This window comes from Lynx rufus, unplaced genomic scaffold (assembly GCF_022079265.1).
Source record: "Lynx rufus isolate CCGP_SWC_20201006 ecotype Redwood Valley unplaced genomic scaffold, mLynRuf1.p SCAF_4, whole genome shotgun sequence".
Classification (NCBI taxonomy): Eukaryota; Metazoa; Chordata; class Mammalia; order Carnivora; family Felidae; genus Lynx; species Lynx rufus.
Window position 1 is genome coordinate 4,188,364 of NW_025814856.1, and position 12,384 is coordinate 4,200,747.

At 49.9% G+C, this 12,384-nt stretch overlaps 1 protein-coding gene across 1 annotated transcript in view; it reads right to left on the reverse strand.

Annotated features, from left to right (window-relative positions):
• Positions 1-1,387: 1,387 nt before the first annotated feature.
• The window catches only part of LOC124522854 (complement C3-like), a 44,859-nt gene continuing 33,862 nt past the window's right edge, over positions 1,388-12,384 (reverse strand). The window contains exons 28-41 of the mRNA XM_047094526.1: positions 10,197-10,353; positions 8,575-8,747; positions 6,994-7,152; positions 6,791-6,850; positions 6,584-6,674; positions 6,415-6,466; positions 5,022-5,109; positions 4,864-4,941; positions 3,032-3,137; positions 2,743-2,832; positions 2,535-2,618; positions 1,894-1,977; positions 1,667-1,802; positions 1,388-1,570 (exon numbers count right to left, since the gene is read on the reverse strand). Coding sequence (XP_046950482.1) covers positions 1,429-1,570; positions 1,667-1,802; positions 1,894-1,977; positions 2,535-2,618; positions 2,743-2,832; positions 3,032-3,137; positions 4,864-4,941; positions 5,022-5,109; positions 6,415-6,466; positions 6,584-6,674; positions 6,791-6,850; positions 6,994-7,152; positions 8,575-8,747; positions 10,197-10,353 — 1,500 coding nt within the window. The 3' untranslated portion in view covers positions 1,388-1,428. The remainder of the gene's footprint in view (positions 1,571-1,666; positions 1,803-1,893; positions 1,978-2,534; positions 2,619-2,742; positions 2,833-3,031; positions 3,138-4,863; positions 4,942-5,021; positions 5,110-6,414; positions 6,467-6,583; positions 6,675-6,790; positions 6,851-6,993; positions 7,153-8,574; positions 8,748-10,196; positions 10,354-12,384) is intronic.

Genomic DNA, 12,384 nt, shown 5'->3' on the forward strand with positions numbered 1-12,384 from the left:
GTGAGTGGTGAGAATTTTTGAGTCTCCCATTGACAGAGGTGCCTGACATGCTGGAAGGAGCAGGGGTGCTGTGAATCTATTTCCCCTATATTCAGGGAATGGGGAGGTGGGGATCACAGGACCTGGGGTCTTAGGGGAAATGGGCTGAGAAGGGGTGACTGCCAGGCTCAGGGATTTTCCCATGATGACCTCATCTAGAGTCAGGAACTGGATCCCACCCTCTATAGACCAAGACTTACTAGTGGTGTTATTTTTTTTTTTTTATGAAGTTTATTGACAAATTGGTTTCCATACAACACCCAGTGCTCATCCCAAAAGGTGCCCTCCTCAATACCCATCACCCACCCGCCCCTCCCTCCCACCCCCCATCAACCCTCAGTTTGTTCTCAGTTTTTAACAGTCTCTTATGCTTTGGCTCTCTCCCACTCTAACGTCTTTTTTTTTTCTCCCTTCCCCTCCCCCATGGGTTCCTGTTGAGTTTCTCAGGATCCACATAAGAGTGAAACCATATGGTATCTGTCTTTCTCTGTATGGCTTATTTCACTTAGCATCACACTCTCCAGTTCCATCCACGTTGCTACAAAAGGCCATATTTCATTTTTTCTCATTGCCACGTAGTATTCCATTGTGTATATAAACCACAATTTCTTTATCCATTCATCAGTTGATGGACATTTAGGCTCTTTCCATAATTTGGCTATTGTTGAGAGTGCTGCTATGAACATTGGGGTACAAGTGCCCCTATGCATCAGTACTCCTGTATCCCTTGGGTAGATTCCTAGCAGTAGTGGTGTTATTAATCAGAAGAGGCATCCAGGGGCCCAGTTCCGATCAGCAGACAGTGAAACCATTTGCCTGTGGCTGCTGCCCCCCATGCAGCTCAGGTGATGCTGCGACCACAATACCCCCTGAACCGCCCCCCCCCCCTTCAGCCCTTGAATGCTGACTCATGCCTTCCCCTCCCTGGCTCACTGATCGACAGTGGAAACTCGCCTGTTCTGCCTTGTATCATCACCTCCTGGGCAAAGCCATGTGGAATGCACACAAAGTAGTGAATGGAGTTGTAAGCGAGCTGCAGATGAGGGGCAAGTGGGGAGAAGGTGAGTACAGGTGGGGAGAAAGGTGAGGACCCAGAGGAGGAGGCAGAGGACACACAGGTCACGATGCAGGTGGAAAGACAGCAAGTAGGTGAGCACTTGGCGCAAATGCAGGTTCACTTCAGACTACGTGCAGGTGCAGTGCAGGTGCATGTGGGCACGGGCTCCCCGGGGGAGGAAGCAAACGTGCAGGTGATCCACAGGGAGGAAGGAGTTGCAGGGGAGGAAGCAGGGGATCACAGCTGCCTCTTCCTCCCTCTCCAAGACCTTCCGACTTTGGGAGACACATGAACTCTCAGTGAAGCTTTATTGTGGGGACTGTGGGCAGGGGTCAGTTGGGACAGCCAAAGACAACCATGTTCTCAGCGAAGTTGGCCAGGTCTTGACACAGCTTCTCATTCTCCTCATCCTGGCATTCATCAGACTCTGGCCACAGCTCCACCCAGGTGTCCTTCCTGATGATGTAGCTGATGCTGGGGGGAGGACGGCAGGTCAGGATCAGGGCAGGGAAAGCATGGGAAGGGGCGACCCACTGTGGGGGGTGGGGCATGCACAGGGCTGACACTCACTTGGGTTTCTCTCCCCACAGGTCGGCGGACATGCCCCACATGAGGTAGTGTTTCCCCTCCTGCAGCTTCAGGGCTTCTCTGCACTTAACGTGGCTGATGAACCTGCGCTCCTGTCCAAGCTGCACCTCATCAGAGCCTGGAAGGGACGGACAGGGACGCTGAGTGGGGGAGGGCAGGGAACCAGCAAGAAGGAAGTGGAAAGACAGAACACAGACTGCAGGGCTGACCTGATTTGATGATCTGCTCGACGACCATTACGTAATCATCAAAGTCTTCTGACAGCTCCTTCTTGAGAAGCCTGGTCTTGTACACTGATGGGGGAGGAGGGGAAGGACGGTGGGGTCACGGGCAAGGGGGGCTGCGGGGACCCTCAGCTGCAGGCGCACCTGGGTGTATGGCGTCCCCAAGCAGACACATGCAGGGTCACAGCCACACGTGCAACAGTCCCTGCCCCCCAGTAGCACACCTGCCACATGTCTTCCCACAACCACCACGTCACACAGCCACACACGGCCATGTGCACAATTACACTCACCACAGTGGAGTCCTATGCATAACCTCCCATCCACTATCCCCCACAAGCACTGTCACTCATCTCCATGGCTTGGCAGGACTACAATGTCACACACACAACGGGCAGACGACCATATCCGCTCTCACACTGGCTGCACACCCGGCCGACTCATTAGCGTGGCTCCCCATGCACTCATGGCCCCTCATAACACATTTACACCCACACACACATCGGCTGCAACCACAGGCTGACGTATAGCCATATGCAGCCAGGGGCACTCACAGCCAGTCACACACACAGCCATGGCCACACAGTGTCACTCACCCAGGCACCCACGTGCACGTGCCCACTCACCGTAGTCTACTCCTGGTTCACAGGCCTTGTCCAGATGGTTGTCCAGGGTGATCTTTTCATCCATCGGGTGCATGAAGCAGTTCTCTGTGTGGTGGATGAGTGGGGGACATGGTTGTATTACATGCGTTGTCCAGGGCCCCCCGCCCCTGGGTCCGTGTGGGTGTCCACTTGGTGTGGGGCCAACACTTCCTGGAAATTTTGTGTCCACCCTCACCACATCGGCACACGTCTGTGTGACAGTGCTTGCTCCGCAATCCGTCTTTTTTGTCTGGGTGGTAGAACCGGATGCAATTCTCATCTGTGGGCAGAGTGGCAGGGAGGTGTCAGAGGGCTAGGGCCTCCAGCCCAGAGACCCAGGGGCTTGGATTCCCAACTCCAGTCCCTCAGACCTGGAGAGGCCAGGTCCTCAGCCCTGGGACCCTCAGGCCCCCGCCTCGCACGGATCTCTTGGACCCTAAGGCCCCCCAGGCCCCCCAGACCCTAGGTGGGCTGCTCACCCAGGTTGTAATAGGAGTACACCTTGACCGACCCGGGCTGGATAAGCCCCACGTTGAAGTACTGGTGCACCTTGAAGGTCAGACAGTCCTCCTGGTCATGTGAGATCTGGGGGGAAGGAGGAGGCTGGTCAGTGGGGCGACAGGTCGTGTGAGATCTGGGGGGAAGGACAAGGCTGGTCAGTGGGGCGACACGGAACGGAGCCCAGCATAGGGTCCTGGGGGTTGAGACAGTGGTGGAGAAAGTGAGGGAGCAGGAGTCTCCACCAAAAGACTGATGAGCACTTCAACACAGCCATTTCCACTTCTCCAATGCTTGAAGCTACATTATCCCTGTCAGCTTCCTTTCCTAGTTCAGTGTGGCCATGTGATTGAGTTCTGGCCACCAGACTGCTGTCTCTGCCCATGAAAACATCCATGGTTAATGGTACTGAATTCTATTTTTAAAAGTTGTTATGGGATGGCACCAGGAGGGCATAGTCGGTTAAATATCTGACTCTTTATCTCAGGTCAGGTCATGATCTCATGGGTTTGTGACTTTGAGCCCCACATTGGGCTCTGCTCAGACAGCACAGAGCCTTCTTGGGATTCTGTCATTACTTCTCTCTGCCCCTCTCCTGCTTCTGTTCTCTCTCTCTCTCTCTCTCTCTCTCTCAAAATAAATAAACATTAGAAAATTGAAAAGAAAAACTTATTGAGAGGCTAGATCTTAAAAGTTCTCATCACACACACACACATACACACACACACACGTGTGCATGCATTAAAACTATGTGAAGTAATAAATGTGTTAAGTAAACTTATGGTGGTGATCATTTCCCAATATACACATACATCAAATCAGTATGTTATGCACCTTAAACTTACACAATTTTATATGTCAATGATACCCCATTCAAGCTGAAAAAATAAAGACAAAGAAAGGGAGAGAGAGAAAAACAGAAATAGATATGCATAGACAGGTGTACTGGAGGGACAGGCTAGCACTTAATGAAGTTGGGTAGAGAGTATATGGAACTGTGTTTTACTGCTCTGCAATTTCCCTGTAAGGTTGGAATCCTATAAAAATTTAAGTGCACAAAAACTCCAGTACAAGAAAACATCAACCACTAGCTCATGCACAATCCTCTTTTCTTCCAGGGAGGAGGGGTCCAGCAGAGGACTCTAAGATCCTAGGGATTGCAGAGCCCCAAGAAGGAATGTGAGCAGATCCCTGACTTAGTGTGTGGAGCAGAAAACCCTTCCCTTAGCCTCCCAACTGGACTTTACCTGAGTGGGAGGCACAAGACTCTTGTGTTGGGACCCTCATATTCTTGAGAGGCTTAATACAGCAGCTAGTGTTACTTATGCTGACTAATATGGGGTGAGGGGACTTTGGGAATTTTGGAAGTTAGCAGGGGGCATGTGAGGATAGGGAAACGGGAAGATGTAAGTAGGGGATAGGAGGAAGCGCAAGTCAATGTTAGAGAGGAAGGCAGTGACAGAAAGTCAGATGGAGAGCAAACACGGAGAGAGAAAACCCAGGGGGTGCGGAGCAAGGGGAATGCTTTTCAGCACTGAGCACTTTATTTTTTAAACCCAAGTGGCTCCTTTCAAAAGTTGTTTAGGACTATGATGAGAAGTTGGAGGAAACAAGTGTAAAATGAGGTTAGAAGGAGACTGGTCAGAAGGTAAGCTGCTTAGAAAAGATGAGAGGACCTGGGTTGTCCACCTTCTTTTTATGCCCCTTCCCTCCATCACCCAGCAGCACAGACCCCTCACTTCCTAGACTGGGCCTGGTGTGGCCCAGAAGGAGGCCTGCCTGGTAGACGTCAGATCCCCATTGGAAGCCTTACCTTGTCCAGGTAGATGGTGAGGGTGTTCTTATTGTTCATGTCACACAAAGAGAGGTATCTTCCAATGACGCTGCTCAACTGGGGAAAGGTAAGATTTGTGAAATCATCCTCAAACCCCTGCCCACTGATGCCAGCCCCCAAGCCCAAGCCCTTCATACCTGGTGGAGATCACCAGTGTCAGGAGAAAAGCCAGTCATCATGGATATATCCAGGATCGACATGGTAGCATCCTGGTCTCCCAGGTACCTGAATAGGGCAGGGAGAGGGCACTTGGGTCCCAGGGTAGGGTCAGCCCTGGGGCACAGTGTCTGCACAAGGGGGTCTGGTCAGAGACTGGGGTTACTGGTTCCCACACAGCAGCACAGAAGGATATTAGATTGTAGGAAACATTCCCCAAATGGAATAAAGGAAAGGCAGTGTCATGGTCAAGGTGACTAAAAGCTCAGGCTCTGGAGCCCCTTTGCACGGGTTCAAATCCCAGCTCCATATGACATTTGATGAGTCACTTGACCTCTCCATGCCTCAATTCGTCCAGAAAGTGCAGACGAGAAAATGTTACCATGGCCTAGCTCGATAACGCCAGGCCCCCAGCACCAGGGGACATTAGTCGTAATTGCATAAAGTACGAGTACAAATCTTGTCTCTGGATCTTGGGTCCACCAATCATTGTGCAAATCACAGACACGCATCACGGTCAGTGACCAAGCACGTCATTCCTTTCAAAGCCTGTCTGTGATGGGTCACCGAGCAGTTCATGCACAGACAGCAAGGCCTGTGGTTGTGGCACTTCCTTATCTCCCAGGGATAAACCGCATGACGTTTCACAAAACTGGTCAACTGGCAGGGGGATCTGCCAGCCAGGATGAAAGGCAGCAGAGAAATGAAGACACTGGAGGCAAAATTTGAAAGCACAGAAACGGAGTTAGAGAAGGAGCAGCAGACTGTGCGAATGTCACCCTTGCTGCCATTGGAGGGGCCGACCGGCTCTCTTGTGACATCGGCCGCTCAAAAGATTAGAGTTGGAAGCTGACCTAACTTAGAAGGGAGCGTGACAGTTCACTATGTCACAGGAAAGATGCCTGCTCAATCCCTACCCCAAGTGACACAACAGAAGGAAGACCCACGGCACTTTTGGTAAGTGTTTTACAAAGGAGAACAAGAACTGCTTGTTATCTCCATGTTCTAATGTTGTAGTTTACAGCATGCTAAGCAAATTCTCATGTTACTGTAATTTCCATTTCTCTGTACCCTCCTAACTGGCAGTTTGAGAGTTCTGAAGCTGTGATAAAACGCTTTAAAGGTCATGCAACAATGGCAACTTCCCCCACTGATTTGTTGACAGTGCTTGAATAATTTCAGGTTATGGGGCCATCGCTCGTGTTGGACTGCCAATGCAAAGTGAGGACTGCCTGGGGTACCCACCTCCTGGCAGGTACTTCAGACAATACCAGATGCACAATATGCTCTTAGAAAGGATTAGGTCATGGAAAGGAGAAGTCTTGCTATAGACAGAGGAATGGCCAAGATGACCCCCAGTGACCCATCACTTACTTGGCACAGATGTCAAGGATCATGGTGTCCAGGGCTTCCTGAGGCCTCTTGACTAGAAACACAGACAGAAAAATGGGAGGGGGATGTCCCTGGGTCCCAACTCAGGAAGCAGGCAGACATTAGAATGAGGGCGGGGGAAGGGTAACAGGTAGGGTCTTAACTCTTTTACCATCTTCAGGAGCTCGTCGTATATCAACCCTGAGGTCAAACTTCTTGCAGGTGTGTTTGCTTTTGAGCTTGGCATGGTACATTGTCACCACCTGGTGAGATCACAGGGCAGTGCAGTGTCAGCCCACTTGAGTTGAGAAGAGCGTCCCTCGGGGCCAGAGGGGCTGAGAGAAGGCGGGCCAAGCTGGTGTGTGTTCCTGTTCCTTACCGACAAGGTGCCTTGTCCTTTCCCTTTAGCTGTTACTACAAAATCCTCATTTTTCTTGGTCTGCAGGGAGCAGGGAGAGAAGAGAGAGGATTTGGGAACCAAGCCTTCCCCTGGTTGCTACAGTCATATGCCCTATTTCTTGCCTGTGGCAAACACTGGTTGTTGTGGAGGGGGACGGCAAGCATTTGGCTAGGCAGTTGTACCTCTGCTGACCGCTGGAGGCTAGCAGATTCCCACAAGATTCTGTACTTGATGACAGAGCTGTGGCTGGGCAGTTGGATGGACACATCCAGATTCAGGTCCTTGTGGTCAGGGACATCCTTCTGGAATTGGGCCAAGGCTTGGAACACCATGTAGGTGGCCTAGAACCCATGAGAAAGAAAGAGGGTGAGCCAGGAGACTGAGAAAGTGGTTAGAACCCACTGGGGAAGAAAGAGCCTCAGATCAGAGGGAGGGGGCTACTGGGACTATAGCTTAGGACCCCCTGCCCCAGAGAAGGTGAGGATAAGATTAGGGGTTGTTAGACACTGAGGACATGTTCTTGATTCTCCAAGGGACAGGGGTTTAGACAAGATCCTGGAAACACTGAGAACAAGTCAAAAAACCAACCAGAAATTGCAGGCATAAGACTGAAATTGAAACTGAGAGTGTGCCCAGGCCCATCCAGAGGAGAGTCTAAGACAAGGGTTTGGAGTCACTGAGAATGTATATAGAATCTGTTTGTGTCAGAAGAATGAAATTGGAGCCTGGGAACACTGAACATATGGTCTAGAATCCAAAAGGGATACTGAGAATGTGACTGATAGCCCTCCAGAAAGAAAGGGGTTCAAGCTGGAGCCGGAAGCCCATTTCCTAGAACCCACCTTCCAGATGGAGACATTGGATGATGTGCTAGAATAGCCAAGAACTTGGGCTAGAATCCAGAGTAAGACGAATTAACACTAGGATCGTGGTGGAACTGAAAAAATGGTCTAGAGCCCAAGGAAGATATGAGCTAACACTGGGAGCCAGGTACAACTGAGATCCTTTTCTAGAAGCCACCGGAAGATATGGGCTAACTCTAGGAGCCTGTTGGAACTGAGAACCTGGTCTAGAACCCAGAGGAAGATATGGGCTAACACTGGGAGCATCCTGGATCTGACAACATGATCTTGAACACATAGGAAGATATGAGCTAACACTGGGAGCCAGTTGGAACTGAGATTATGGTCTAGAACCCATGAGCTAATACTGGGAGACTGGTAGACTGGAGAAGCTGGTCTATAACTCACAGGAAGATTGAGCTAACACTGGGAGCCAGATGCAACTGAGAACATGGTCTACAACCCACAGCAAGATGTGCACTAACACTGAGAGCCTGGTAGGACTGAGAAACTGGTCTAGAACACACTGGAATATATGAGCTAACACTTGGAGCCTTGTCGAACTGAGAACATAGTCTAGAACACACAGGAAGATATGAGCTAACACTGGGAGCCTTGTCGAACTGAGAACATAGTCTAGAACACACAGGAAGTTAGGAGGTAACACTGGGAGCCTGGTGGAACTGAGAACATGATCAGGATATGAGGAGCCTCAGAACACAGCTTGAGCATTCAGAGTGTACTCTAGAATATGCCAGTGGGATCACAACGAAAAAAGCCTGATCTCTCAAATCCATTCCAGCCACTACGGTGGCGGGACAGAAGGACGGGCCCTCTTGGTCTTAACATCTTCTCTGGGAGGCCGGTGGGAAGCCAGAGGAAGTAGGCATCCAGGTGCATGGGGGATATGGGGTCACTTGCCTGGGTGGAGCCATATCTGTGGAGAATACCTCCGTATTCTCTCTGCTCTTTGAGCCAGTTTGCGACGGGAAGCACAGAGTCGAATTCTTTGAGCACCAGCAGGGCCAAGAGGGCATAGGATGTGGCCTCCATGCTGTAGAGCTTCTTGTCAGGCTCCTCCCACTGTGTCTTGTCTGCAGAGAAACCCCCCAGTCCCCCATGCTCACTGCGCTGTCCAGTCTTGGGATGGCTCAAGAAAACTCAGAAAAAGACTCACAATAGACTCCTTGGTGTTCAGGTGTCCTGACTGACAAGAGTTTGTGAGGCCCTCCCTCTGTCTCTCAAAACATCATGTGCTGTCCTGTCCTAACACTGTGATGCTCTATAGCAATCTATTTACTCATTTGTTTCCTCAACTGGAATGTGAACCACGTTGGCAGGGGCTGTGCTGTATTCACTGCGATGTCCCAAGTGCCCACGAAGGCACTTGTGGCAGAGATCATCATTAAAAAGCATTCCCTCCTCAGGGACACCTGGGTGGCTCAGTCGGTGGAGCTTCCAACTTTGGTTCAGGTCATGATCTCACGGTTCAGGAGTTCAAGCCCCACATCAGGATGTCTGCTGTCAGCACGGAGCCAGCTTTGCACTCTCTGTCTCCTACTGTCTCTGCCTCTCCCCTGCTCATGCCCTCTCTTTCAAAATAAATGAACATTAAAAAAAAAAAAAAAAAACACTGCTCCCTCCTCCTGGGCACACAGTTGGACTACATCTCCCAAAAGTCTTTGCAGGCAGGTGCAGCCACATGACTGAACTCTGTAAGATGGAATGGACACTGGCAATGTTAGGGGCCCCTTCCATGCCTGGTCTACCTTCCTTAAACAATCCACCTGACCATTTCCCCTTATGCTTACATGGAGTGGATCCCAAGCACCCCGTGGTGGCAAAGTCATGAAAAGATAGAGGCCCAGATCTCCACATGACTGTCTGGAAGAGAGCTGTCCACCAACAACAAGCTTCCATTGTGCTAAACCACCTCAGTATATGTACTGACACATGTTACATCAGTGAGTGCAAACCTGATGCGGTATATTACCTGAGCCAATGATTAAGTGCTCACTGTGTGCTGGGCACTGTGCTAAATTCCCTATGGCATTATCTTATCTAATCCTAATTACCCTTGAGATAATGACGACAACAACATCGGAATAGAGCTCTCACTGTATGCTGGACCTTCTACCTGCATTACTCCTTCAATCTTGTCAACCACCTATGATGTAAGTATCTTCTTCAGATGAGGTCCAGGGAGGGTCAGTGACTTTTACAAAGTCGCACGGTGAGAATGTGGCAGAGGGGGATTTGAATTTGGGTCTGTCTGATGTCGGAGCCCACGTCCTTGTTCCTGTGTCATAGCAAGTGCTCAACACACACTTGTTGAATGAATGATGCCACGTTCTTGTGTAGCTTACAGTGAGGATTTCTCACACCTCAGAGCCATTCACCAAGCAGGACTTAGCACCATCCACTCCAGCTCAACCTGAAGCTGCCCATCCTAGCATAGCTTAGAGCCACACATGCCAGCTCAAGATGACCACCCCCAAACCCTGGCCATGCATGCCTCTTTACCTCACCAGGCTGCCACTCACCTGTGGCTGTGCTCAGAAATTTTTCGAGGAGGTCTTTCTCCAGTCTTCCCAATTGGGCCAAGGCATAGCCTGCAATGGCCACAGAATACGGTCTCCGCAGGTTCCTGTAGTGGGCTTCAAGATAATCTCCTGCTTTATCCATGCTGCGCTCCAGGCTCTATAAGAAACAGGATTGGTTTCCCTGGTAAGGTGGATATTGCTGCCACAAAGAGCTGGTAAGGATCACACAAATGTCAATTTCTGGGTGCGAAGATGGTTTCTGTCCCTGGTACATATTTGTTTAGGATGTTTTTTTTTTCTTTTTTTTTGGGGGGGGGCAGGTTTCCAGACATTTTAGTATGCATGACTGCCTTGTTTCTGAGTAACTCTGATGTGCCTGGGACAGTTTATATATCCAGTGGTGTTTTGGTAACAGTTGAGCACCAGCTCTCCGGAGTGTGTATGGGGGCCAGGGGTCTGTTTTATCGCCTGCCGATTACTGTGGTGTAAATGCTCCCACTGTGGGAAATTTCAAGCTATCAACGTAATGGCCCTGAACATAAAGGGGAGAATATGTGTCGCAGATAGACACTCATGACCTAGCATGACCCAGCTTCAGCACCCCACTGGGAAACCTCTTCTCTAATCATCAGCTTCACAGCTAACACTTACTATATGGCAGTCACACAGGCAATCGCTGAACTTCAGGATCCTATGGGGTTGGCAATATTTTCATCATCATCTCTACTGCACAAATGACAAGATTGAGACCCAGAGAGCTGATGGAAGGAGGAAGACATGATGTGCAGCGTTCGCGAACTTTCTTGGTGTAAATATTACCGTGGCCAATTTCAAACTATGTGGAGTCAGTGAATGCAGAGTTGGGGGGAGGGGGGCAGTAGCACAGAAGTAGATAGCATTTCCACCTTATAGGTACATAACCTCGAGATGGATAGATTTGTCATAGATAATGAGGGAAAGTAATAAAACAATCAGGAAGTGATGAGTTTTGAGTGTTTCTTACCTTTGCTTTTAATGCTTAGTGTTTAGTCTAAAGTCAGTTTACATAATTTGCTTGAAAAGAATGATTGTGTTTAACAACTAGCTTGTGAAAGTCCTGGAAGTTTCATGGTTGGCTTTCACAGACTGATCCCAGCACACTTTTTTTTTTAATGTTTATTGGTATTTGAGAGAGAGAGAGAGGACACCAGCAGATAGACAGAGACAGAATAGAAGCAGGCTCCAGGCTCCAAGCTGCAAGATGTCAGCGCAGAGCCCAATACCAGGCTGGAACTCCCTAACAGGGAGATCATGACCTGAGCTGACATCAGAGGCTCAACCGACCAAGCCACCCAGGCACCCTAGTTCCAGCACACTCCTGATCTGCACCCCAGCAATCTGCTTCTATAGCCTATGCTATGCTCAGTTATACTGTTGTGGTAGGGCCCCTCCCTAAGGAAAAAAAGCAAAACAAAAACAAAACCTCAGGCAACCTGGCTATAAGAGTACTTGACATCCCTCATGACCCTGTAACATGAGATCCCTTGATCAGACTGCATGTTTGTGTGTTACCATATATGGGAGACAAAGGAGTAAAAGATATGTAAAACACTATGCCACCTGGAGTTAGGGGCTCAGTTCTTAGGGTATAAACCCAACTGAGCCTGCTGGCACGAATAAAGTTGCTTCCTGGAAAATAAGCGTCTATGTCACGACTCTCTCTGCAAGAATCCTGCTACAGTGTTGCCATTTTGTAGAAGAAAATGTTGGTGCCTTGCAGCAGAAACTAATCCTTTCCCAGCTGCCCAGCTTCCCTGCCCAGCTGCCTGTTCTCCATCTACTCTTGACTTTTGCAGAAACTTCGGTCTTTCATTCATTGGCCACGGTGGAAGCAGCCATATTTGCTCAGTAAGACCTACTTCCTGGCCTCAGCTGATTGGACCAGGTATGACCACCTGACCCGGGGTGGGCCAATCAGAATTTCCCCTATGGGTATCTGAAAGCTCTAGGTTTGGTCTGGCTATTTCCCCAAGGAAGGCAGCCAAGTTCTGCTGGGCAGGCTGGGTGGCAGGGAGAGAGGAATTATTGGCCCCAGAACGGCCTGGGTCCCTCTGAGCCCCTCAAGTCAACAGCCCTGTCCCCTCTATCTTGAGTCTGATGAAGGGAGGGGCAGCTGCCTGAGGTAAAATCCTAGGCTCTCCACCTTGGC